At 40.2% G+C, this 27,861-nt stretch overlaps 1 protein-coding gene and 1 long non-coding RNA gene across 2 annotated transcripts in view; one reads left to right on the forward strand and one right to left on the reverse strand.

Annotated features, from left to right (window-relative positions):
- On the forward strand, positions 1-27,787 carry kank3 (KN motif and ankyrin repeat domains 3). The gene is made up of 12 exons (XM_086090197.1): positions 1-132; positions 15,377-15,448; positions 15,954-16,039; positions 17,220-18,995; positions 19,360-19,459; positions 19,587-19,814; positions 19,880-19,970; positions 20,217-20,436; positions 21,497-21,643; positions 22,856-23,052; positions 24,358-24,459; positions 26,524-27,787. Exons 3-12 carry the CDS (start codon positions 16,003-16,005, stop codon positions 26,581-26,583), a joined length of 2,958 nt encoding a protein of 985 aa, XP_085946323.1. The 5' UTR covers positions 1-132; positions 15,377-15,448; positions 15,954-16,002; the 3' UTR covers positions 26,584-27,787.
- The window catches only part of LOC147165692 (uncharacterized), a 31,917-nt gene continuing 24,297 nt past the window's right edge, over positions 20,242-27,861 (reverse strand). The window contains exons 2-3 of the long non-coding RNA XR_015096564.1: positions 22,844-23,023; positions 20,242-20,423 (exon numbers count right to left, since the gene is read on the reverse strand). This is a non-coding gene — a long non-coding RNA (uncharacterized LOC147165692). The remainder of the gene's footprint in view (positions 20,424-22,843; positions 23,024-27,861) is intronic.

Genomic DNA, 27,861 nt, shown 5'->3' on the forward strand with positions numbered 1-27,861 from the left:
GGACACTTCTCTTGAACTTTTAAGGGGCATGGGAGTTCTCTTTCTTTTCCCCTCCCGAAAAACTTTCCTTGCTTTTTCGAGAGGCATGAGCAGTCCCAGTGTGACGGCTCGGCCCCGGAGACAAGTCAGAAGGTAAGGAAGAGGCGCGTGGTCGAATAGCACATATCGATACGCCGGATTGATTAATTGGCTGCCTGCTTTACATTCTGTGCGCTCGAATTAGAAACTTCACTTACGTGTTATGGTTCTGACTACTGGAACAAAACGTTTCTTGTGTTAAACTATGTACGCTTATTTTTTTTATGTTAATGCTTCACATTCCTGCTCGCAATATGTATGACAATCATTACTGACTTAACTTTTTTTTTTTTTTTTATGTAAACATCTTGTCCAGTGGTTGCGTAGTTTTGTTTACCATCCTCACCAAATCTCAATCCAAAATCAGTGCAAATGAAATATGGACGGGAATGATCACAATTCTAATAGTCTTCTCTTGGTCTTTTTTGTTTTAACTCTAAATTAATTTACCACTTGGAAATTAATTATTTGGTTCTTTTGAAATGTACTAATTATTTATGAGCCTGTTTTCCTCAGATGGTTTCACTCAGCAAACATGTGAAACCCCCCACCCCTGATTCTTACTTACTTCTATTGACAGAAGTGTTGGTTGCTTGCTGAGTCTGACATATGTGATGCTGCAGCTAAATTGCTGTTACCAAGTCAATAGTTTGATTGTTACATATTCAGCAACAATATCATTGCATTTGATTGGGTTATTCTGCAATTGCAAGAAAAATCTCATCATATCCATACTACGCATGTCAACATCTTAGGGATCTGATGGCAGCTTCCTGATTTTGGAATCCTGGAAGTGAGAAGCAAATGTAAAAATATATCTCGCACCTAAACGGTAACATCATCCACTGCCAATGATGTTGCCGCAGCCCCTCTGCAAAGTACATTCAATCTCCATGTTTCTTTCTGGTCGTGAATAATGTAAATGTCACAATGTCCTCATTAGTTTTGGTGTTCGAGTGTTTACACAGTAAGAGGGGGGAAAGGGTGTGACCCAAAAGAAATCACCATTGAGAGCGTGCCTGTTTTGGTGACCTAAGGATTGTGTGTTGGTTTTATCAGGCCATCAGAATAAACAGTGCAGGATTTGTGCACCCTATTGCTACACCTAGAAATGGACAATTGTTGTGATTTGTTGTTTACTGTGTGATGAGTTCACTTACCCCGAGTGGCATAAAATGGACCAGTGGATTGTTGGTTCTTCACTTTGAATGTCCTGAAGGTACCTGTGAGTAGTCGGTTCTATTTCATCCCTGCTGACCACCAGAGACGGACGGTGCCTAACATACCTCTAAGGTCAAACACAATCTAGATTGCACCTAGGTGTAAATGTGAGCGTGAATTGGTGTGATTGACTGGCGACCAGTCCAGGGCATACCCTGCATCTCGCCCAAATGCGGAAACGTGCTGGAGCTGTCCTTCCACCACAATGTTGCTAACAACATTGTGCTATTCCCTTGGGCGTCCTCGCAACTGTTGATGCAACTGTCTTGAGCTTTGACTTGCTGCTGCGGCGCCTCAAATAGACGCTGTGTAAGTTTAGTCAGACGTGTCAGGAGGCCAGAGGAACTCTCTGGTTCGACACAGACAAACACCGCTCCATAAGCGCGCTCCTTTTGTGTCTGCAGCCGAGTTCATTTAATCATTTAATCAGACGCTATTAAATTTAGCTCTGTGGTCATGCAATGCATACCGCTGATATTTATTTTTAGCCCTATTATGAGTGAATGTTATCAGCCGTCCAGTGCAAATGCTGTCACATAAACTCACGAGCATGCGTTTGCCACGTTTATTACCTGGAATGGCTGCAGACCTCCTGCAAAGTTAAACTAATACAGTATGTGGAATGCAATATTATATAATATAATAATTGTGTTAGTTTGCCTGCATTTCTTCGTTAGCAGGTTCTCTCATGGTTTGATATTTTTTGCATTGAAAACAGTTCCTAAGAGTCTTAACTCATTCACTGCCATTGACGGCTATAGACGTTATAAATTAATTTGAACTATTTCTATTAGTTTAACATTTTTTTCCCACTTTTGTTAACAAGAGTATGAAAACCTAGATTTTTTTGTACATTTAGAACAGATATAACATTTGTGATTAATCGGGAGTTAACTAGTGAAGTCATGCGATTAATTACGATTAAAATTTGTAAACACCTGAGACCACTAATTTGTAATAAAATAAATAATAATTGTAATAATTTTTTTCCAATTTGTAATCATCTTTTTATTTATTTAGAAAATGTAAAAAATTAGGGGCGTCAGGCCTTACAATTTTTAATCGTAATTAATTGCAATTCACTCACGATTAATCACATATTTTTTTATCTGTTCTAATACAATAAAAACAAATTCTAGGTTTTCATACTCTTGTTAACAAAAGTGGGAAAAATGTTAAATAGAAATAGAAATGTAATAATGGAAATAGTTCAAATGAATTTTTGACGTTTATAGTCTTCAATGGCAGTGAATGACAAGTCAAAAAATGTATTTACAATATGTTCTACTGGTTTAAATATGGCGGTTTTGATTAATATTGTGTTGTTGAGTGTGAATTAAGCAGAAAAATCCTGTGAGATGGCAGTTGACAGGGCTTATGTAATGACCAAACACGGCTCATGTTTTCTGAGTTTGGTCATGGGGCATTCGCAATCTGCGCTCTGATTGGTCGTTCCATGAGCCCTGAGCAACTGTAGGCTAATGACATTTTTCAATCAACAACAAATGGCTGCCCCCTGAGATGGATAAAATGGCCGTATTTTACTGCTTTATTCATATTCCACAAATGCAATATTTAACTGAATGCCGTGTTTAGACAAGTGGGGGCGCATAGAACATATTATTATAATAATTTAGTTTTAATTAGTTTTCAAGGTGGTTGTTAGTTTTTATTAGTTTTTGTCATTTCATAAATGCTTAGTTTTAGTTTAGTTTCAGTTAGTTTCAGTATTAGTCTTAGTTTAAAAAAAAGTGTATAACTTGTGCGCACTATTAAAAAAAAACACCATGGAGCAACGTCATCTAAAGGTGCTTTTCTATTGGCTGCTGCTAGATGACATCACTTTTGTGTGACAAACCTTCAAACGTCCTTATTCCGGTTATCCAAATAAATCAACTTAAAATCACATTTAAAATCATCCCCAAAGGCTCGTGCATTAAATTAATTTACCAAATACTCAAACGAAGGACATTTTTACTATAATTAAAGTTAGTTTTAGTTAGTTATGTAAACATAACATGTAGTTTCAGTTAGTTTTCGTTGTTTAAAAAGCATTTTCGTTTTTATTTTATTTCGTTAACGAAATTGTTTTTTGAATGTTAGTTTTATCCTTCGTTTTAGTTAACTAAAATAACCTTGGCCAGCACACATTTCCAAAACCATATAGCCCCTAACTCGATGTTTATAATTTTTTTTATGTGGTTGCTATAAGAAGCTAATGCTAATAACACTGTTAGCTAATATTAATCTGTGCTAACACTGCATCTCTGCTACCATTTGGCTTTGACATGATGGTGTGATATCAGCAATACTTCCAAATGGCTGATTTTCACTTAGCCTAGCTACCAAGTCATGGTTTAACGAAGAGTGCGGAGGCTAATAGAACCGGAACAAAACATTCGATATTAGAACTGTGTGTCCTTTTTCAACCAGTGACAGTGAGTGTGGGATAAGTGAGTATCGAGTCTGTAACTTCACACCCCTGTCCCGCCATTCCGGCATTCACTGGTCACGCAGACGCTGTCGTGACTCTGGTGCTACAAATAATGTTGGCTAACTTGTTCCCCCATTTCTATGTCTATGTGTGTGTTGTTTTTTTTGTATTTTTTTAGCAGAATAGTGGCACTGCAATAAAGTGGAAAAACCTTTGGTTTTATGGTTGTGTAAAAATGATTCTCAACGTCCGATTAATGAAACTAATAGCTCAAAGCCACATCCTCAGAAGTAACAGAATAGCCCTTTGATGTTTTGATTAATCACTACATTTTTTTTTAAACAATGGCTCCAGGAAGAACACAGTTAATGCGTACAGTGTGGGACAAACAGCAGCAACATAAATATTCAACAGTAGAACTGGGCAGCAGTGGAGGATGTGGTGGTCTAAATATGGAGATTACACCCTATTATTTACGAGTGCCCAGGCTGATGTCACTAAATGTTCAAGCAGTTCTCTGAAAACTCCAAAATATTTAGTTTGATTTTCTTATTCTTTGTTATCTGGTTGATGTTGTTGATCCCAAAATATTAATAGCGGAATCACGAAGATGATTTGTCTGAAGCCAATTGTCTTCAAATTGAATTTTAATTTAGCGACACCAGATACAGTTTGACCGCAGACTTGGAATAAATGGAATTTGTTTTGAGCCTTTTCTGTGGCATTCCAATTCTGTTACGATTTGAGTGAATCAAATTGCTTTGAAGAGTTGTGGAATTCCAATTGTGTTTAGACTCTTGTTAGCAGCAATGTGGGACACATTGATGTTTGGAGAAAGCGATGGCCGGGCTGCAGATTTATTTTCTTATTACCCAGAGGAAAGTCTTGTTTGGCCATTTGTGTGCTGGTGTGTGCTAATGCTGTTTGAAGATTTTTTTAATAGGGCTGCTTATTGTTTTATTTTTATTTTTTATTATTGTATTGTGCTTATTGTTAACATTTATGGGAATCAAATTGAATGCAGACGTCCCAAAAATGTAAAAAAAAAAAAAAAAATCAATTCGGCAATATATCACGATATTACAGCGCGCAATTCCTGAACCGATTCGATATGCGGTCGAATCGATTTTTAAACATCATTTTTTAATGGGAATATTCAACTAAACGTCTTACTTGGGGTTAGGGTTCACACTTTAAGCATGGAAGAATGTTATATTAGTGGAACATTAAGCCTTAATATTTTATTTTAATGCTGTTCAAACATGAAACGGATTGTTTGTTAAATAAAGTGGCTCACAGTTATAAGCCTAAAGTTTCAGATAAATACATTTTTGTACAAATCTTACAGTGTACATGTACAAGTTATTAGTATTTTCTAAATTTAAAGATTTGTATCAGGATTAATCGGTATCGAATCGAATCGTGACCTAGGAATCGCGATACGAATCGAATCGCCAGGTACTAGGCAATTCACACCCCTACAAATTGACATAAGTGTTTTTCACTGGACAGTGACCTTTATAATGTTTTCTACAGTGAAATTGTACAAAAAAAAAACTTGAACAATATGGACTCTGTGGCCAAGGTCATTACAATACAGTAAGAATCAGCCATGTTGTTGTTGGGAAATTGGGATGTATTTTGAGGTACAACACACTTTAGAAGTATTTACAACTGTCTGACAGTTAACTATATTGGCGAGTATAAAAATAAACGGTGGCGCTCATGTTGATGGGACTGCAGGAGCATGTTGGCTGATACGCGGGGCTGACTGATGCGTGTGTAATAGTCTTTGGACAGACTTCAGGTGAGGGATCGAGCCATTGGAGCTATTTTAGAGGAGCTATTTTATCGTCACGGTCATTTTAGCTCCATGACGTCGTCTGATCGTGCCCGTGGCCACCAGGTTGGTGACCACTGATCTAGCACATTTTAAACAACTACTTGTATAAAGTTCTAAAATTAGATTTTCGTTTTATTACCTGGATTGGCGATGAGTACAGACGTGGTCCGCCTTTTATCCTTGTTGTCTGGGACATGCTCCAGCTCCCCGCAACCCTGAACAGCAGGACAAACGGAATGGAAAATGGATGGATGGGAGGATGTAATGACCTGAATGTTACTTTAACATCTGGACATCATTTTTGCAAGGTGAGGATCAGTACGTATGGCATTCGCTTTTTCACGTCATCTTTCTGTGTTTTCACTTTTTTAACGGCAGTTAGCGAGATCATTTCTAACACAAGTGAAGAGAAGATGACTGGAAATAAAAACACATGTTTCTCGCGAAGGATTGTGAGGATAGCATACATTGAAACGTGCTCAGAAATATAATTTTTAGGATATTTGATTGGGGTAACAAGAGTGCGGGTTTTCCATTTTTGCCTACAGAAAAGGCTCCTATTCATTGGCTCCCTGTGGAAAATTTTCCCTGCCCTATGATGTCATTACAGAAGGCTGAACTAGGTGTTAACAGCGCTACGTCAAAGAACCAACTCCAGTATTCTCATAAAAACGAAAGAAAAAAGAAACACTTTTTTTGTGTGTGTAAAAGACAACATGGTTGTCCAACAAAATGAGAGAAGGTAACATTTGCTTTCTTTCTGGCTGCGTTTGTTTCGTCTGCTCACCGACCTTGATGTTTGCGGCAAACTGTTGAGTTTCAACACAGTTGAGAGAAACCTCTCACAGATTGTAGTTTGCTGAAACGAGCTCAAAAGATAAACTTGTTAAACAGCCTAATATATTATTTGACGTTAGTGACGGAGAACACCAATTAGATAGTAACTGAATTAGTCCATTCTGGGAAACTGAATTACAAAGCACACCACTTGTTTTGTTTTTTTTCTTCTACTGGGAGCATCTCCACAGTGACAAAGGTGTGTATTTGGGATGTCCACACGCCGTACCTTGTCATTATGCCAGCATCAAAGACGTGCTGCAGCGCTATAATTGTTGCACGTGACGGAAATAACATATTTCTGTTGTTTCTAATCTGAAAACGCTGCCGCCATCTGGTCCGTTTCCGTGGATGTAAGATGCAAACATCTGGAGGACGGCAGTTGCTACTGTTGTGAAGAAGACTCAACTCGGTCAACACAAGACGTTTGACTTTTGGTGTGTGCTTGTTAGAAAACACAAAGAGCTGCTGGAGCGAGGAGTGAAAATGAGAGAAAACAACCATGGACGAGGCAGAGGAGTGTTTGTGTTTCAATTTCACTTGTTCTGAAGAACAAAGCGTGTGAAAAAAGGGAGAACCAGGTGCGCTTGTTCCAAAACGCAATGTGACATCAGCGACGTCGTCGTTGGGGAAAACCCGATTTTGTGAGGCCTGCTTTGCTTCAGAGAGACTCCGTGCCTTCCAGCGTTGGGACATCTTGAGCTGTCTGACTGAATGTTGCTACTGAGATGCAAACTGTGAGCTCTTTGTAGCCTTTTTTGGATGAAAAAGATGCTAGGGACGCCATTGTTCTCAAAATGACAGACAAAATGTTGCTATTCTGGGGAATAATTTGCGTCTTGTCACAGCTTTGGTTCCTGTGGTAATACATTTTTGGGAGTTTTGCGACTTCACACGCAGTGCTGACGCTGGATTCTTTTTTTTCATTCACACCAACACAATCATAGTTTCCTTCCTTGTACTACGTATTTTCATTCTTAGCACATTGGTAAATATTTTTGCTAGAATCAAACAGCTTGTTTGGGGTGGGGAACTTATTACTCATACATTTCTTACATGTCCTCAAATATTTGACTTTTTCCACAAAAATCACAGTCGGAGCCAAAACAAGCCCCAACACATCAATTTGAACAAAGTGACCACTGAGAGAGTGTGAGAATTAGAAGTTATTACTAGGGTGACCAGACGTCCCGTTTTGGCCGGGACAGTCCTGTTTTTGAGCCTTGGGTCTCACGTCCCAGCAGATTTCGCTGACATCATTTTGTCCAGATATTACTCAGATCCCGTCCCAGCGTCCCTTTTTTTTTTTTTGCCATGTGTATGTCAATCACACAGTTGTCATAGCAATTCATACGATGAATCCATTAAAGTGGAAGTCAACCGTCAACACTTTTTGACAATAATATGTTATATGTGACCTCAGTAGTCTAAACATGACATTAACTCATTCACTGCCATTGACGGCTATAGACGTCAAAAATTCATTTGAACTATTTCTATTCTATTAGTTGCGATTAATTGTTTGTTAACAAGTGAAGTCATGTAACTAATTACAATTACAAATTTTAAATATATAAAAAAATAAGGGCCGTTTAATTGTAATTAATAGCATGATAATTTTATATCTGTTATAAATGTACAATAAAAAAATCTAGGTTTTCATAAAAAAAATTAAAAACATTTTTTTTTTAACTAATAGAAATAGTCTATGGCAGTGAATGAGTTAATATTACATTTGCGTAATATGAGTTATGCAGAACGATCCAGCCGTTTTTATCCATCTCACGGGGCGGCCATTTTGCCACTTGCGGTCGACTGAAGATGACATCACAGTTGCTCAGGGTCAGGCTAATCACAGCTCACCTGTTTTCTGAAGCTGAGCTGTGATTGGTTGTTACCTGAGACCTGAGCAACTCTGATGACATTTTCACTTGACAGCAAATGGCAAAATGGCCGCCTTTTGATATTGATAAAAACTCCTATTCCACTAACGCAATATTAACCAGAATACCGTATTTAGACGACATAGAACACATTATTGCCAATAATGTTTTTTGGGGCTGACTTCCCCTTTAAAAGGGACTTTAACTGTTAAATTCTTTCCTATATTTTCATTCACATCTGCATCTCATCGGTAGCAGCAAAGTGTAATTTCTTCAGTGTTCTCACATGAAAAGATAGAAACATTTGCAGAAATGTGATGCTGTACTCACTTTTGTGAGACACTTGGAATCCACACGTTAGCGTCGCTTCGCATTTGAAAACACCCATAGAATAATAGAACTTGTGTCCAGCTGGTTGTCAAACAATCTCACCAAACACTGGTCAACTTTATTAGATCGACCGTGCGACATTATGAACCTGGACACAGTTGTGAGGGAACGAACAGACCTTCTGCTATGAAGGAAAACAACGAGGCCTCACAAAACACAGCGAGAGTGTCGCCACCAAAGCGGCATAAAGCTTCATTGTGGTGTCACAATGCGCTCGATTGTGCTTGCTGGACAATCTGGAAGGAAAAGGGAGGGCCGCATGCGCCGTTTCAAGTCAACCTGACTGTCATGGAAGTATGTGATTGAGGCAGGAAGTAGCTCCTTGTCTTAAAATGGGGATCGTAAATAGACAGAAGTGACGGTGGAGTCAACACTGTGACGACGAACCATCGTTAGCAGGGTTGGGAGGATTACTTTTCAAATGTAATCCGTTACAGTTACAAGTTACCTGCTAAAAGATTTAGTTAGTAACGTAATCCAAGTACCATAATATTAAAGTAATGTAACTGAATTACTTTGGGATTACTCCAATATTGAGTATGCTCATGAAGACAAAATAAAAATAAATATCACCACAATATATATTCTATACAATGTGCCCCTTTTGTTTGCGGGTGATAGTGACCCGGGCAGCTTACAACAAGTAAAAATGCTTGTGTAATTAGCTTGTAGGCTATTGATTGATTGATTGATTGAAGGCCATATGCTGTTTTCACTGAAAGCAACCACACCTCATAGTTTGATAGATAGATAGATAGTGTGTGACATCAACTGCAAAATGAACTTTTATCCCAGTCACAAGTTTAGCCGTGTATATGTTGTGTATGATGTTTAAATAGTGAATTGGTGGGAGGAAGATTTGTTTGGAAGGTGTAACTCACATTATGGTTGTAGGCTAGCGGGCTAGCTAGTAAGAAGCTACAGCCTTTAGCATGCCGCTGGACTCTCAGCTCAAACTTTCGCTCCGAGTAAGTTCCAGTGATTACCGGTCGCCATTTCCTCCTCCCGTCCGTGAAGCTTTCTCAAACTGCCCGCGTGTGGAGGACACGACGAGTCAGTTCGTTCGTCCCCACCTCCCTCTCTCGCTCTGTCGCTCTCTCTCTCACCCTCTCTATCATCGTAGAAATTGTAATCCCTCGAAGTAATCCCCATTTTTAATAAATGTATCTGTATTCTGATTACATGTTTTTTCCTGTAACTGTAATGGAATACAGTTACATTATTTAAATCTGATTACGTAACGGCGGTACATGTATTCCGTTACTCCCCAAGCCTGATCGTTAGGCACCGCCTCCGGTGGTCATCGGGGATGAAGTAGAACTTCCCGCGACCTCTGTTTCACGACGGTGTGTGTTGTGGTCATGCTGGCTCTATTTGTTCAGCGCTGAGTGGTTTGCTTGTCTTTTTTGCAGTGTTTTCCTGCTGCCTTCAGGAAGCAGCTTTCAGGACGGCCTGATGGGCTTCCTGCCCCCTCCTCCTTCCCCTCCCAAACACTCCACCATTTCCACCCTGATTCCTACTGGGAGACAATGGCAGGTCTCCTGCAGGGGCACGCAAGGGTGGGCGGCGGTATATGAGTGGGATTTATTAGGGGAAAAGTGGCCTTCCCGACAGGAAGCAGCATGAGGCCCTTCTGCTCTTGTGCATTAAAGATATGAGTTGAATCTCCTTCCCATGAATTTCTGATCAGGGGATTACAATTGGGATAACATGAGTACAAAACGGAATTATTTTCACGCTGAAACTCTTGACCGGTAGCACACGGATAACAAGAAGGCCTTTTATTGGTGAAATATTCAAATGAATTCATGTTTATAAACGGTTTGTTTTAGATTGAACGTTATTTGTGTGCAGATTAGTGCATGAGTGTTTTCTCATGTGAAGTGGTCAAAGTGTTTGCCTGTTCAGCTTTAAGTCCCTCCGCCCCCTCGCCAGGGTCGCTCGTTTGCCACGACGTCTCTTTTTCGGGAAAAGGGGGCGGCGTGGGGAAATGAGGTCATTGGTGCAAAACATGATCCTGACAACCGAAGCGCCGGTACATTTCCTCTTCAGTGAAAATTTGGATGACCCAGTGTGTTCTCATTTTCTCTGATTCTATTTCTGTGAGGACATTGGACTGCGCCGCCCGTAACATGTTCCTTCACCGCCTGAGAGGGGAAAATATCAACCTGCATCAATAGGTTCTCTTTATCGGCTATATAATAGGGCATTTGTTGTTGTAGAACTTCTACTTGTTACCAATGCATGTTTGTAGTGCAAAGTATGAAGACTTTGGTGCACACGACTAAACATGCCATAATGGCAAGATCAACAAAATTGGAACATATATGGATTGGATATACAGTACAGGCCAAAAGTTTAGACACACCTCATTCAATGTGTCAATTGCTTTATTCTCATTACTATTTGCATTGTAGATTAACTAACAATGAACACGTGGAGTTATGTATTAACAAAAAAAAAAAAAAAAAGGTGAAATACCTGAAAACATGTTTTTGATTCTAGTTTCTTCAAAATAGCCCCCTTTTGTCCCGATGACTGCTTTGCTCACTCTTGGCATTCTTACCTGTGGGAACTCTTTCAATACTGTTAGAAAACCATTTCAGGTCTTGAAGCTCATCGAGGGAAGGCCAAGAATGTGCAAAAAAAATCATCAGAGCAAAGAGTGACTATTTTGGGAAAATATTTGGAATATAAAACATGTTTTCAGTTATTTCAGTACATATTTCCGCGTGTTCATTCATAGTTTTGATGCCTTCAGTGAGAATCTGCAATGTAAATAGTCATGAAAAAAAAAAGCATTGCATGAGAAGGTGTGTCCAAACTTTTGGCCTTATATATTGATATGACAAGCAAGGTCACATCCTGATGTTATTTTTAGTGTAACATGGATATGACATGAAAGGAAAACGATACCAATAATAATAGGGATGGCATATGACAAAATATCTCTGAATGGTAATCAATACTGATGGATTTCTTTGCTTTAAGTAGCACTGATTGTTTTTTTCACCATGGAAAATGTGTGAGAGCACCACAAGAGCAAGATGAATTTTGAAGTGATGGAATTGGAAGTGTTGGTGGAAGACACATTAATATATGACTGAGTTCCAGAAAATAAATCACTCCTAGAATTAAAGCCCCAGACGCAAGCAAATACAGTTTGCTTGAGTTGAAAGGAGTTTTGTCGTAGGTGATTGGCTCCATTGGATTATTCAGAAGCTGAAAAAAAAGCATTGCCAAATAGACAATATGTTGCGATAATTTTTCTTTCTGCATTTCAAAACTATTAACATAAGCAAAAAATGTCCACCTCTCATTATTCCTCCTTTTCCTCGTCATGGGTACACACAGCGAACAATTTACAGCATCTAACAGGCAGGTGCATTTAAATATGCAAAATAAGACAATGCAGTTCATCTCGATTTGCGTATACTCTTCAGTCACACAATGCACAAAATTAATTGTGTGACAATTTAGCGCATTTGGTAGACTCATTCAGTAGATCAGCTTCCGCAGCGGTTGAGCAATCAAGTTTATGACCGTTTTTTTTTTACGCGCAAATCATTTAATGAATCACGCAATAAAGAGAAAGAATCAGCAGCACCTCTGCTGGTCATAGCCAAGTCGTGCACTTTTCTTCTGCATCAATTCCTTCAAGAAACAAATGGGATACCATGACCAGTAACATCCACAGATTAGCTAAATGAAACTACTTGTCCAAGGCTTTTTTTAATGCACATTTTTGTGTGTACTGAAACATTTTTGGGGGTTTTCACTGACTTAATTTGGGCTGTCCAACAAATGTGAGTATACAATTGTATGTGGGTTTTATCTGCTCACAGCTCAGGGCGTCGAGAGAAGGAATGCAGCTTCACCATGCACTCTGTAATTTGCTGCCTCTCATCAAATCAGACAGGAGTGTGTGTGCGCGTGTGTGTGAAGAGGAATAAGTTAACAACGGTCATGTGAGATGAGGAGGGTGAAGAGTGTGAGGAGTGAGAAAAGAAAACACTTTAATGCAATGCATGTCACTTAAGAAAATTGATGAGGGCAAAAAGTGAACATGGATAAACATTTGGAACAGAATTAAAAAAAATGTGGAAGCTTTTATTTGGGGACTTTCTCTAACAAAAACAAATTGACTTGATGTTTTACATAAAGCTTGTACTGTTATTGATTTGTATGCTTATTACTGTACAGTGGATATAAAAAGTCTGCACACCCCTGTTCAAATGTCAAATTTGTGATATAAAAGAAAGCTCACAACTCTTCACAATTTTTGTGACCTGTGATGTGACTTGTACAGCTCAATCAGAATTTCCCCCCCAAATATTTTAAGGGGAAAAATAAAACTATATAATGTACAATAACTTGGTGGCATAAATATTAGGGGTGGGAATCTTTGACTGTGATCACGATTCTATTGCGATTTTTGGCTCTGCGATTCGATTCAGAATCGAGTTTCGGTTAAGAATGATTTTTGATTGAAAATGATTTGATTGACAAAGATTTTTGCTTCAATTTATAGATGTGCAAAGAATCGTAATGATCTACTCCAGTCGGACTCGCTAATGCTAATTAGCGCGCTACTCGCGGCACTTTTATCACTCAAAAGAATGGCTCCATGCTGCAAAAAAAACAACTTTTATTGGAATAACTTGATCGTGACTTTTTCCTTCTACTCTCTAATGTGGCTACAACTTAACAGTGTATCAGATCGCGTGGAACCACACTGCCCCTAAGTGGCCAAATCGAGTACAACATGAACAGTGCTCCCAATAAAGGCACACACAAACAAAGGCAAGGTATTCTGGTTAATATTGCGTTAGTGGAATATGAGTTAAACAGAAAAATCCAGCTGTTTTTATGCGTCTCAGGGGGCGGCCATTTTGCCACTTGCTGTCGAGTGAAAATGACATCACAGTTGCTCAGGTCTCAGGTAACAACCAATCACAGCTCCGCTTCAGAAAACAGGTGAGCTCTGATTGGTCGTTCGTTGCCTGAACAACTGTGATGTCATCTTCAATTGACAGCAAGTGGCAAAATGGCCGTCCCTTGAGATGGAAAAAAATGGCTGGATTTTGCTTCATAATTCATATTCCACAAATGTAATATTAATAATAATGTCATCATGTTTAGACTATTGAGGTTATAAATAACATATTATTGTCAAGAAATGTTTAAGGTTGCCTACCATACATCATCATACATTTTGAGTTGACACAAATTTGTCACGTTGTATAGACGTATACCAACTCGTGTCATGATAAAGTTTTTTAGGATGATATAATTTCTCAGAAAGTATCTAAAAAAACAATTGATAGAGCATAATAAGTCACTTTAATGATGCAAAAGTATGGAAGATTTTTCTTTGTCACATTTTTTTCTATCCCAAAAACTTGGCATTTGAACAGTGGTGTGAAGATTTTTTTTTCCCAATCCACTGTCAATTAATGGCCATTGACTAACAATACTGCTTGCATTACACCAAAGTTGATTGAATTTGTTAATGTCAAAAATTTTCAGGCAATTTCCAATTTGTTTGAGACAAATCAGTGGAAGTCTTCAAGCATGCTTTTGTATTTAAAATCTCTGGATTGACGTTATTGTGGTGTGCCTTGTGGGAAAACAAACAAGTAAACATCGCAAAAGCAGGAGTAAAAAAAAAGAAAAGTGGTACAATTAATTGCTTGTGTCTGTTTTGGACCAAAACACATTGCCTGAGGTCTCACCCTTGAAAACTGTGTGCATGCTTGTGTGTGCGTGCGTCTTGTTCATTGTGCTCTGTACTGAGACAAGAAACAGACCAACAGTAAAGCAGAAACAGTCGGTAGCTGATAAGACGATCCTGTGCAGAGACTGCCAGAACTTACGACACGTTTTATTCTTTTCACTGCCCACTGGGGACTATTTATGAATGAATCCACGATTCGTCATTGCTCATTAAGATTTTTTTGGGAGTGTCTTGTCATTTGTGGCTTTTCTGGTTTTTACTTTGACAATAAACTGTCTGAGTTGACAGGTGTGCGCGTGTATGTGTGTTATCAGTAGTCGGTTAGATACAAGGACGACTGGCGTGTTTCAACAGCGGGTTGTAGGAATGTGCCTGGGGCTGCTCGGAAACACATCTGCGTGTGCTTGAAGCTAAATGAATGACTGCGTGTGCTTGAGGTTGTGTGTGTGATGTTTCTGTATGAAAAACAAAAATTTCATAAATAGCAATTTTGGCATTAACTCATTCGCTGCCAATCACTGCTATAGACGTACATTTTTTTTAACTATTTCTATTAGTTTAACATTTTTTTCCCTACTTTTGTTAAGAGTATGAAAACCTGGTGCCCCTAATTCCCCCCAAAATAATTCAAAATTTGTCAGGCGATTAAAATTTGTAATCAGAATTAATCGCATGACGTCTTTATCACAAAATTTTATATCTGTTATAAATGTACAATACATTTGTTTCCTAGATTTCATAAAAAATGAAATGGAAAAAAATGTAAATTAATAAAAATTGTTCACATGAATTTTTTACGTCTATAGCCGTCAATGGCAGTGAATGAGTTAAAATCTATTGCCTTGCCTCTTCCTTGAAAGTCTCCTTCTTTTAAGTGTATCTCAAACAACTACGCATTACAGTTCAGTTGGTTTGGAACACTAGTCCTAAATCTGACTTTTCTTCTTTTGTAGGGTGACTTCAGCAGAGCAGAGGGAACCAGCCTGGACTCTAGCTACATGAATTCTCCATTTAGCCTGAACGAGGTAAGTCCCCAAGCATCAGCCATCAATCTGCATTTGATAGTCAACAAGTGCTCAAGCGGAATGCTATTGTGTCCTACAGCAGAAAGAACCCTCATGTAAAGAGTTTAGAAGATTGACATACTGTTGAAAGGCAAACTGCTGATATATGAGTTTAACAAAACCTTCTATTCCTGTGATGGACTACTTTCAATTCACTCACAGGTGGTCACACAAGCACGAGCTTTATGAAAACTCAAGACGTATTTGGACTTTACTGAGCAGTTTGGTCTCATTTTACGTTACATGCTCCCTGTATTAAAAAAAATGTGGATAGAAGTTTGATGGTCATGATGACATGTATACGTTGTAAAATTTACAGTAAGTAGGAAGAGAGCGGGTTTGCCTTCGGGGCAGCAATTTTTTCTTTATAAATCAAAGTAAGTAGGGGAGTGCTTTGGACGTGACATCAGTTTTGCTTCCTTGTCACTGATGACAAATGCAATCACGTCACTGTATGTTTTCTTAGCCAGGTGTTGTTTGAGGCTGTGCGTGCTGAAAGGTCGTCCAACTGAAAGATGACTCAGTCCGTGCAAGTTAACCCAAAGCTGCCTGGTAAGTTAATCAGAGCATGTTCGTCAATACAATCAAGTAAAAAAAAAATAGGATGCAAGGCTGTCTTGTTTAAGTTTAAAATAAAGGATTTACCTGGAAATAGAAGTAATTCTTTCTTAGCTGGCATGCAATTGTTCACGTTAACAAGTACCAAATGAACTTGAATCAGATACTTATTGTACTTTTCCCGCCAAAACACTTCATAGTTTAACAAATCTAAAAAAACAAAACATTTGATCAACATGGTAAATGGAGTGCAAATTATCTCCACCACATGTTGTCCAAAGAGCTTCACGAAGCCTCATTCATTCACTATTTAAAGACGTATCTACAGTATGTATTGAACTGTTGACTTTGTTGACGCAGCAGTGTTAATCTACGGAAAGGTTTTCTTTTTAGTTTAAATTAAAATAGCTTACTTCAAAGTCTTGGGTCTCTCGTCGCACCCTGGCCAACTGTAAAATCCAGGGTGTTTTTCTTGCTTTGGTCCAGTAAATCCATCTGTATTGTGTCACACCAGCTAGCTTAGCGCTTAGCTAACCGGTCGTCTCCCGTCCGGCGTCCAGTGTCAATGGCGCTTTCTATTGTTCATTAGCCTTGAGCTAGCTAGGTTCGGTAACAAGCTAAACAAAGTGTGTTTGCATTTAAGTGTGCACTGTGTGTAATTTTGTGTGTTTAGATTTAGGGTAAACCTCAACTGAAGTGTAATAAACTGCTTGAAACCAGCAACATTGGACTCTTTTTGAGGGACTAGCTGTTCACTATCTGCCAAACTGTCTTCTCAGGGAGGGCAGAATATAACTATAAAAGCTATAAAAATTTATAGTTAGCTACATGAAGTAGCAGATGTAGTTAAGGCACTTTTCCTTACAATTCAAAACTTTAAAAATTTTCAAGAAATAATAATCATTTGTCATTCTGTCTTGCACAGCAGAATGGAGTAGATCATAATTATTTGCACATCTAGAGATTGAAGCACAAATCATTATCAATCAGAATCGGTTGAATTGAAAATGGATTCTGAATCGAATCGCAGAGCCAAAAATTAGAACCGAATCGTGAGACAGTCAAAAGATTCCCACCCCTAATAACTGCATTACGTTTGATTGTTTTGAATGTCATCCTGGTGTACCAAATGTTTTTGTGTGTATGCGAGTCACATGTCCAATCTTCCTTACAGACTTGGCCTCTCCATTTCTCTACTCCAGTCAAGAGCGAGTTGACCAGCCGGCATCTTACTCTGTCCAAACGCCGTACGGTTTCCAGCTTGATCTGGACTTCCTGAAATATGTGGAAGAGATAGAAAGTGGGCATAACATCCGCAGGGCAGCTGTCCCATCTCGTCGTTCCGGACGGGGGCTCAGAACCTCTCAGAGATGCGTGGGGGGGCGCGCTAGTGGTTGGACATCCACGGAGTCTCTTTCCTCTCCTGCGAGTGAGGATGGCAGAGTGCCTCCCCTGCCGCCGCCAAGAAACCGCCTTGGCTCTGCACCCTGTGAAGTGCTTTCCCTATCCCCCGTGACCCTCCTCAATGTCCCCCCACTGTCTGCCGGTGCCAAAGTACCACCCCCTCCACCACAACGCAACCCAAGAGTTGAGCGAACTCTTCTGGAAACTAGCCGGCGACTACAGCAGGAGCAAAGTCATCCCAATGGTGGGGGGCGATTCCAGCTCGCAGATCCTCCCAAGCAGCTGTCCAACTCTTCGTCAAGTCAGCTTCTGCAGAGCAGCTGGTCTAAACCTAGTCCTCAAACCTCTGGACTCAGCACCCCTGCTACTGGCACTACAGTGCCCCCCAGCCAATTGCAGACGGTTAGAGAGCAGATGGCGACAGCCTTGAAACAACTCAAGGAGATGGAGGAACGAGTAAAGGGCGTCCCAGCTCTACAAAAAGAGGTGGCAGAGCTTCGTGCTGAGAAAGACATGCTGTTGTTAGCACTCGAGGAGAAGAAAGCAGCCGTGGATGTGATCCCTCAGCCACAGAAACAGTCGGTAGAATCCTCCACCCAGACCGCAGGGACGTCCCAATGCGGCCCTATCATCCAGAGTCGATTAAGTTGCCCAGCCTCGCCTGGTCGCAAAGGCCACGGAAAATCCGAAGAATTGAAAAAGCTTGCTGAGAAGTTCGAGGCCAAGGACGAATGTGCGGTGGAACTTTCGTCAAAAGCTGTATCCAAGGCTCCTGGGAAGCCATGCGTTGACAGGAAATCAGTGGCTGTGGGAGATGATCAGCCCATGGACTCAGTTGTTTTCTACTACAGCCGCGGAGTGAAAGATGCCGCCGAGGGAACCGACATCCATGTTTGTGAGAAGGGCACAGCAACTGATAGTCCTGTTCTTCGTGAGGAAGGAACACAGGTCAGCGCCGAGACAGTGGAGGCTGGAGTTTGGGTCATGGAGTCACTACTTGGGCTGACGCCTGAGGCGCAACGTGAAAGGGACACCTTACAGGACACCATTAAATTCCAGCAGGAGTCCATCACGAGTCTAGAGAGCCAGCTGTGCCTGGCAGACAAAGATCTGGGAACCCTCCGGGCGCAGATTGAGGAGAAAGCGTTGAAAGTCACGCTTGAGAAGGGAGTTCTTGCCAAACCAGTTTCTAAGGATGCCCAAATTGAGACTACGTCCTCTACCCTAAAGGACGCTGCCATTTTGTGCTGCCCAACCGTGACGGACGTATGTGTCGGCAACAGCTTTCCGGCAGACCTGATCGAGCAAAGCGTCCAAACAGATGCTACCGTGACATCAGAAGAACCCGTTTCTGTTGTTATGGCTACCATTGGTTGCCAATACGAAAACATGCTCGATGACAAGACTGAAGACCAGAAAGTTACTGTGTTAAAGAAAAGACAGCTGACCTTAAATGATTATAAGATCTTTCCAGAAGAGGAAGTCAATATGTCTGAGGAGAGAGAGGAAGACCGAGGGGACATAACGACACGCAACAACAAGACAGGTACCTTAACATTACTGTAATCATCTTTGCTTCCACATCTAGAGTTCACTTTTTCTGGTCCAAACCAGTTGATGGGTTTCTAAATGTTTTCTGTTTTCCAAGATACTTCTGTTTATTTTCACAGTCAGCCAAAATGCGTCACAACAAACCACAAGAGATTGCGCTCTTCTTATTGCTCACAAAAATGTAAACAGAAAGGTTTGGAGTATTGAATAGTGATCAAAACAGCTTTACAAAAAACAAATGAACCGCGCAAAAGTCGAATGCAGCGATGTGTAAAAGGGACAAATTTAAGATCAGTACCCAACAAATTATTGAAACATCTTGTCTTAATGCTTTCATATTTCATCCCTAATGCAAACAGGTATGCTGAAATCGATCATGAAGAAAGACTGCAATGGTGCAGGTGAAAATCGCACAACGGGCAAGAAGAGCTTGCAGTTTGTTGGCATTTTAAATGGCGGGTGGGTGTTCCACTTTAAAAATGACATTAAAAAAATTGCATAAAGAATGACAATGTGTTTTCCCCTCAATATTTGCAGAAGGCAGGGCAAGCGTGAACTTTAGACGTTTCGTATTTGTATTGATTAGGTATGAATCAACATCCAGTGAAGAAGAGGAGGATGACGAGGAGGAGGAAGAGGGAAGCTCCTCTGAAGAAAGTGGAGCGGGGGACTGCTTAGACAGCACGGAGGAGGATGAAGTGGATCTGGAGGAAGAAACGTCGGAGGAGGAAAGAAACGTCAACCTGGACGAGAGCGACACTGACGAGGAAATCCTGAGAACATCAAACGGCGCATCTGAGGGCATCAAAGAGAAGTGTGTACTCCGCTGCCGTGTCCATTTTGATCTTGGCAATTTAACAACTGTTTTGTTTGTGACAGGTTTGAACTGAGCTCCAAAATGCGCGAAGCTTGCCTCATTCTCAAGAATCACCTCAATGATGATGTTCAAACACTGAAGAGTAAGGAAGTGGTGCGTCCCTGCTTGCTTCTTTTCATTTTCTTTCTGGAATTCGTGCCAAATGTTGACGGAAGCTGTCATAGCTAGCATCAACCATTCAGACGTATTACATTCATTCCGAAATAGGAAATGAACTGAACAGATGCTAACGCTGAGGAATTCTCTTAACACCCAGTGTAAAACCATCCACGAAAAACAAACATTCCAAGCTATCAACTAGCATTCTGACAGATGTCGTGTTGCCAAATGTACTTGCAGCTCGCCAGCACTCACATGGTCCAGCTGGAGTGGTTCCGCGTTTCCAGCGCCAAAACGGCTCAGCCTCCGCGGGTCTCCGACTACCTGATGGCGTTCTCCGAGGTGTCCGCGCTGCTGCTTGAGCACGTCGTCAACATGACCGATGGCAACGGCAACACCGCTCTGCACTATAGCGTCTCACACTCCAACTTTGGTGTCGTGGACCTGCTGCTGGACACAGGTTCGAGATTACAGCTCTCTTTAGCGGTTGTCCTGTTATTTTATAGGCTAAAGTGTTATGATATTCCAAGCAATTATTGCACTACACGCTATACGCACGCAAGCAACTTCTTAAGCACTCAACCAGTCTAATGAAATGCAATACAAGAGCTGACTTTAAAAGATAAAATATGAAATGCAATTTAATTGTACTTGGTCCCTTTAAACATATAAATATGTTCTTTTTCAAATGTTTTACGTGTCCCAAAGATGTATTTATACGTTTTTTGTTTTTTTAAAGCTAGAGCAGTGGTGGGCAAACTCTGTCCTCAAGGGCCGGCGTCCTGCAGGTTTTGGAGGTTTCCCTGCTCAACAGGATTGTTACTAAGCTTATGCAGAGTTTGCTGATGAACTGATCATATATCAGCTGTGTTGGAGAAGGGAAACATCCAAAATTTGCAGGACTTCGGACCCTCGAGGACCGAGTGTCCCCACCCCTGTGCTAGAGCATACAGAAGGCTTTGATGCAGCCTCTTTAACTGCAAAGAATGGTTGAAGAAGAGGTAATTACAAAAACGGCCAGCAGGTGGCGGCAGAGCAAAAGAGAGGAACCATGGCCATGTTGAAAAAGTTATTTTATTCACATTTCTAAATAGATTTGTGAATAATTATGAAACCTAGCTATATTCTAATGCTAATTGCTGCAAAATGGAAACAGATAGAAATATACTTTTTTTCCCCCTGATGAAAGAAGAAACTCTTGCTTTTGATAGGTTCCATGTTTTTATAGCAATAGAACACAATATTCTGTGGGCCTTGCAAAATCAGTCAAAATCCAGTAAAACAGGCCGGAGTGAAGGGGATTACTTTAGTGAAAAGGGCTGGGAGTGAATGAGTTAAAATACTAAAGAATGAAGTTGGGTCGCTGTACCACTCGAATGCAAGACAAACAGTGGAATTAAATTCCTCTAATTGATGAACTAATAACCAATATTTCCCTTCTTGTTTTGTTGACCTGACTAAAAATGTACAAAATAAGAAACTATTGTGTGTTGTCTCAATGTGACATTTGCATATTCCAGGCTTGTGCTGTGTGGACCAGCAGAACAAGGCGGGCTACACGGCCATCATGTTGGCGGCTTTGTCCACTGTGAAGGAGGACGACGACATGTCAGTGGTCAAGAAGCTCTTCAGCAGGGGCAACGTCAACGCCAAGGCCAGCCAGGCATGTGATCAGCCACTTTATATGAATATAAAAACTTCATCTTAGCCTTGGACAGACATTGGTCCCAAAGTTGATGTGAGACCATGTGACTTATTTAACGCCAAATGTTATTTTCCAGTCAGATGGCGTGCCAGTAGCCTTTAAAGAGAAAATCAACGACAACATTTTCTTTTCAATGATATTTTCTATGCACCCCCCACTAGTCTAAACACTGTATTCTGATTAATATTTTGTTTGTGAAATATGAATCAAGCAGCAAAATCCACCCGTTTTTATCCATCTCAGGGGGCGGCCATTTTGCCACTTGTCGACTGAAAATGACATCACAGTTTCTCAGGACTCGGGTAAGGACAAGTGGCTCAGCTTGTGAGTGTCACATGACCAAACTCCAAAAACCGGTGATCAGTGATTGGTGGTTACTTGAGCCCTGAGCAACTGTGATGTCACTTTCAGTCAACAACAAGTGGCAAAATGGCCGCTTCCTGAGGTAGATTTTGCTGCTTTTTAGTCATTATTACACAAACGCAGTTGGTTCCACTTGAGGTTAAATGTGATCAAGCAAATGTGTAGCATAGTGTCACATGACTCAATTGTGAGAATGTTTGTCATCTTATCTGTCGGGGTGATTTTAATCAGGTTGTGAACTGTATGCGACAGACATGCATTCCGTCACAATAGGAAGTCATAAGACTGTCTGGCCTGGCGTCCCGGACTTTAAATCCAATTACTTGATGCTTGTTGTTGTGCAAAACATCGCATGCGGTAAAAATCTACAGACTATTTATAATGTCCTTTTAATTAGCCTCACAATGTTTTCCATTTGGGAGCTCACAAAATTGCCATTTAAGAAGAAGAGAATCAACCACTTATGACGAACCTTTGGCTTTTTAGAACAATGCGTGCTCTTTCATGACACTTCCCTCCATGCTAAAATCATTAATTGGATACAGAAGAAACAAGAACCTTAAGTGTAAGAGAGGCATGCTTGTTTTTGGAGGGTCACGAGTTTCTTCAGTTATCCAGTTTTCCACCAGCACAGCAAATTAAACACAAACTACACATAGCTGCAAGCAATACACTCTATTTTGGTGTGGGTTTTAATTTCATTCATTCCCACCATTTGACATAGGGCTTGTATAAACATTTTGTATACAACATTTTGAAAAGTCCCTGCACGTGTTTAAAATGTCTTATCATTCTCTACCTGCGCAGGCAGGTCAGACGGCGCTGATGCTAGCCGTGAGTCATGGCCGTCAGGAGATGGTGGAGGCGCTTCTGGCGTGCGGCGGCGACGTCAACGTGCAGGACGACGAAGGTTCCACGGCGCTGATGTGCGCCAGCGAACACGGCCGAGCGGAGATTGTCAAACTCCTCCTTGAGCAGCCTGGTTGTGACATATCCATCGTTGATAATGTGAGAGTTTGATCATGTGAAAGTTTGTTTTTTACACAAAAAAAAAAGAAAATTAAGACAAAATGCTGATAAATTCAAAATAGATTTATGGGGGAAAAAATCCCATAAAAAATTGGGGGGAAAACCAAAATGTTAATATTAATAAAAAATAATAAATACCATTATCTAATACATTATTAATAATATTTTATAATTAATATTAAATATTAAAATATTGAGAAGAAAATGACGAATACTCAAATTCACGGGTTTAAATTGTGATATCATCAATCACCACTAGATGGCAGACATGGCTTACTACTTTTACCAAGTCTATACTACAGTACAACATAAATAATAAATTTTTATGCAACAGGACCATTAAAAAAATCACAAGTACTCTATGTGGTTATTTTGTTGTTTGCCTTAAATATAATAGGATTAGGATAGTGATTACTGAATCTTTTATACATGCATTGAGAAATGTATTATGAAGCACATATTTTGCACAGATGTATATATTTTGTCCATATTTAAAATGGCATTTTTGTCATACATCTGGTTAGTAAAAAAATTATAAATAATAAAAAATAAAAAATAAATATCTGAGATGAATGTTCTATGTCAAAGAACATTCCATATCGATTTCCAGTTAATCTTGTGTTTGTGAAGGATGTCAGCTTGTTCTAAGCATGCAGACTGCTGGATCTGAGCTAAAACCATGTGACCGTGTTCACATCTGTGATTCAGCTTCAACTATTCTCCGCAGTTTGGACTTTGTTCACTCGCCTCTCGTCACCCCTTAATGCTTTTATTTCCATCCCGGCAAAATAGAAGGAGAATCCAATCACTTTTGTCTGTCTTCACTTAACCCCAAATTGTGTTGCTGACAGGACACACAGTGAGCGACTTAGAAAAAAATAAAAATCACATGGTGTCATTCATGTGCATTAGTTAAAAGTTTGATGAAAATAAGGCTTTACCAATCAAACCAAAAGAAAACATATTATATTGTATTAGTCAGGATGCTTGGGAAAAACGTCCAGACAAGCCGACATTTTTGATCTGACTTTGAGCCAGAATGAGTTGGCTGCTGCTGGAGTGTGTTTCACTTGTGCACAGCTGGACTGAGGGTGGGGGGAACTCCAACCCCACACACGGTCACACACACACAACGTGACAAACCAGGACTTAAAGCAATGCTACCCTTTTGTATATCAGTTTTGGATGAAATCGTTTTTAAGTTAACTAGAAAGTTTTTGCGGTTTCGGTTGAGTCTTTTCCAGCGTTTGCTTATCTTTTTGTTCTCCTTCCATTGGACTGCAGGATGGCAGCAATGCTCTCTCCATCGCGCTGGAGGCGTCTCACAACGACACTGCGGTGCTGCTCTACGCCCATACGAACTATGCAAAAAGTCAGTCTTCTCTGGTAAGTGCATCTCCTCATTTGCATGCTGATTGTACGCATACTAACAAAGCTGCTACATCATAAAACCTCAGGCTACTATTAGATTTCGTGTTTTAACAGTAATGAACATGAACACATACAAGCCATTACACAGTACTCTGCTGCCCCCTGTTGGCAGCATCATGCTCTTGCATAGCCTTCCCCCCTCTCCTCACTAAAGTACACTATTTTGGATAACTTATTGGAAGACATTTAACAAATGTACCATGGACTTCAAAGAAATATAGACCAAACACATATATATACTTATACCAATTATTAAAAAACATACACACAAATTAAGGGGGTGGGGGGGGTTTGGAGGCTCAGTCATCACCATCAGGAAGGGTTGTTGAAGCTTCTATATGATTTAAAAGAGGTGTCCAGGTTTCTTCAAAAGCAGCCAAGGAACCCTTGAGGGAAAACCAAAGTTTCTCAAGTTTTATAGAGAGTAGCAACCCTTTAATCCACCCGTTATGAGATGAAGGTTGAGAAAGTTTCCAGTTAAGGAGTAGAAGTCGCCTCGCCGACAAGGTGGAGAAGGCAAGAACTGTCCGCAAGGATTTTGTAGCCACTGGTTGTAAGGGGGCGCCAAACAAAGCCAAAAACGGCTCGGGAGGGATACAAATGCCATAGGCAGTGCTGAGTGTGTCAAAAATTTCTGGCCAAAATGTGGCAAGCCTGAGACAAGACCAAAACGTATGGGAATGATCCGCTGGAAACAACTTGGATCGATTACACATGTCGGTCGAATGGGGTATATGCCTCGGAGGAGGCGGGACTTCCGACTTCCTGGTTTTCACACATCAGCTTTGTTTCTGTTTCCTGTTTGCGACGTGTGGCCCAGTTCTTGCGCTTCCGCCTTTGTGCCCCTCGGTTGCGCGTTCCCGTTGACGGGTGCGAATGTGTAGTGTGTCTCTCAGTTGTCCAAAGCATTTCAGAGAGTGAGAGCCGATGCGCAGGGGTGGAGGTGCGAATGTTGGAACGCGGCCATCAGTTGCCGGAAACGACGCTGATGTGTGAAAGTCGGAAGTCCGTGGCATCTACAGTTTATCAATATCAGGAGGCAACCATTTTGTCACTTGCTGTCAAGTGAAAATGACATCATAGTTGCTCATCTCAGGTAACAACCAATCACAGCTCAGCTTCAGAAAACAGGTGAGCTGTGATTGGTCATTGCCTGAGCCCTGAGCAAGTGTGATGTCATCTTCAGTCAACAGTAAGTGGCAAAATGGCCGCCCCCTGAGATGGATAAAAACGGCTGGATTTTGCTTCATAACTTACATTCCACAAATGTTGAATGTTTAGACTAGTGAGGTCACACATATATTATCACACGTTTATCCAAAAAACAACCCCAATGATGCTTTTCGAGCATTTTAACTCATCTTTCAAGGCAAACAGAATATTGTGTGCTGTGACTGCATAAACATTGTGGTTAGTCCGTTCTTTAGTAATCACCATTTGCAAATAGGTAATTTGAGTGACATTGAGCAAAAAAAAAAAAAAAAAAAGGAGAAAACAAGCTTTTTGTGAAAAGAAAAAAATTCTGCACAACAGTGAAACTAAGATTTTGTGTTTAGTGACGCTCTGTGAATTAGATTTAATGTGACAAAGGCTTTCGTCATTCACGTCATCCTTGAAAACGTTGTATTTCATCCGATTTGTCATGTTTCATTGTAATTTCATACTACCGGAAGCCCATTGAAAAGAGATACAATGATGCCATCTGCTGGCCATAGTTAGTGGCTGTTTATGATTTCACAAGCCTATTGACCAGGCTGCACAACACGTTGCACTGCCCATTGAGGAAAAACAAACAAAACGTCAATTAAGGTTTTGGCGGCATTCATTGGTATTTTTGTATGCGTCATTAAGCATTTTTGGCAGTAAAAGAGTTCATGTCAAGAAATGTTTAAGGTTGACTTCCCTTTTAATTCAGTGTACAGTAACTGTGTATATACCGTGTACTATTTGTGACAATTTTGTAGGTGACGTGCTGTGAGATTTTTCTCATGTAAAATATATGCCATTTTTTTGTTTCAGGGAAGTCCGAAAGCTCCGAGGAGCCAGACCAGCAGCCAAAAGTCATGCCCTGCAGAGTAAGACGGCAACAGCAGAAAACTGGATCACGAACTGGATCTGGGCTGTGAAAGGCTCCACTGGAATTGGCTCACGTCTCAATGTATTTATATCTTGTAATATGCCCTACATTTAAAGTATTGTTAATATGAGAATATTATTTTTCCATAAAGTTTTATTATGACTAATGAGCTTCTTGCATGTCAGTTACAGGAGATTATTTGCCCTCCACTCACATTTTATAGTCAATGGGCAATGCACACTTGTAAGGTCTGCCATTTTCAAGTTCAGGACTGTATTAAAAAACTTGAGAAAAGAATGACAATTCCTTGAGAAAGTTGACGTGAATGCTGCCAGATTAGCAGTTGCTATGCAGAAATACAGTAGACATCACAAAGAAGACATCACAGTACATTATAGAAATTCCCAGATGTACAGTATGTATTGGACTGTACATTTGATTTGTGACAAATGTTATCTTGCATGCCCAAAAGACACATACCTGTACATATAGTCATGGAGAAAACACTTTGTTTTCTTCAATTTCCGATTCATTTTAATGTCTGGTGCCACTAAAGATGTGCCATGTGACTAACAGAATAAAATGCCTCAAATGAGAACTGTTTTGGGTAGTATCAAGAAAACCGTGGAAATGAAACACTGATGAGCTGTTTTTGTTTGTTGTACCAGACATTTAAAATGAACAAGAAACTCAAGAATTGTCTAATAAATTGATCCATGACTGTTCTGGATACATACATGACATTTCCGATTGTGTTTCTTTTGTCAAGCTATATTGTTTGCGTTTTACAGTAAGTTCAGGTCCGAGATGTCCCAGTTTCCAGGAAGTCAGCATGCGTGGTTATTATGATCAAGTCATTTGGGATCAGCTCCAGCTCTCTATGATCCTGGACATGAAAAGCCGTGTAGATAAATGTATTTTGGTGCGATACATTTTGCTGAAGTTTCCACCTCATTTGGGTTGTTATCATTTTGCAAATGTCCCATCTGTGATCGGAATGATTATGGAAGTTTGATAAATGTTACTTGTGATGGTTTACAGACAAATGTGCGTTGTCTCCTGCCCTGATCTGTGAACATTCTCAGCTTCACTAACTGTCTATATGTATATTTTAGTGCTCATGAATAAAACATCAATATACAGCATATAAACCATGTACATCTGTTGAAAAATAAAGCTATATGAAAAACGTTCTTGCCAATTAAATCATCTCCCAGACCTTGCGTATGTTTGCCGACAGGCACACTTAATTGAATGCAAGCTCATCTTTCATTGCGAGG

Source organism: Leptonotus elevatus, chromosome 11, assembly GCF_054856555.1.
Source record: "Leptonotus elevatus isolate MCC_2025b chromosome 11, RoL_Lele_1.0, whole genome shotgun sequence".
Taxonomy (NCBI): Eukaryota; Metazoa; Chordata; class Actinopteri; order Syngnathiformes; family Syngnathidae; genus Leptonotus; species Leptonotus elevatus.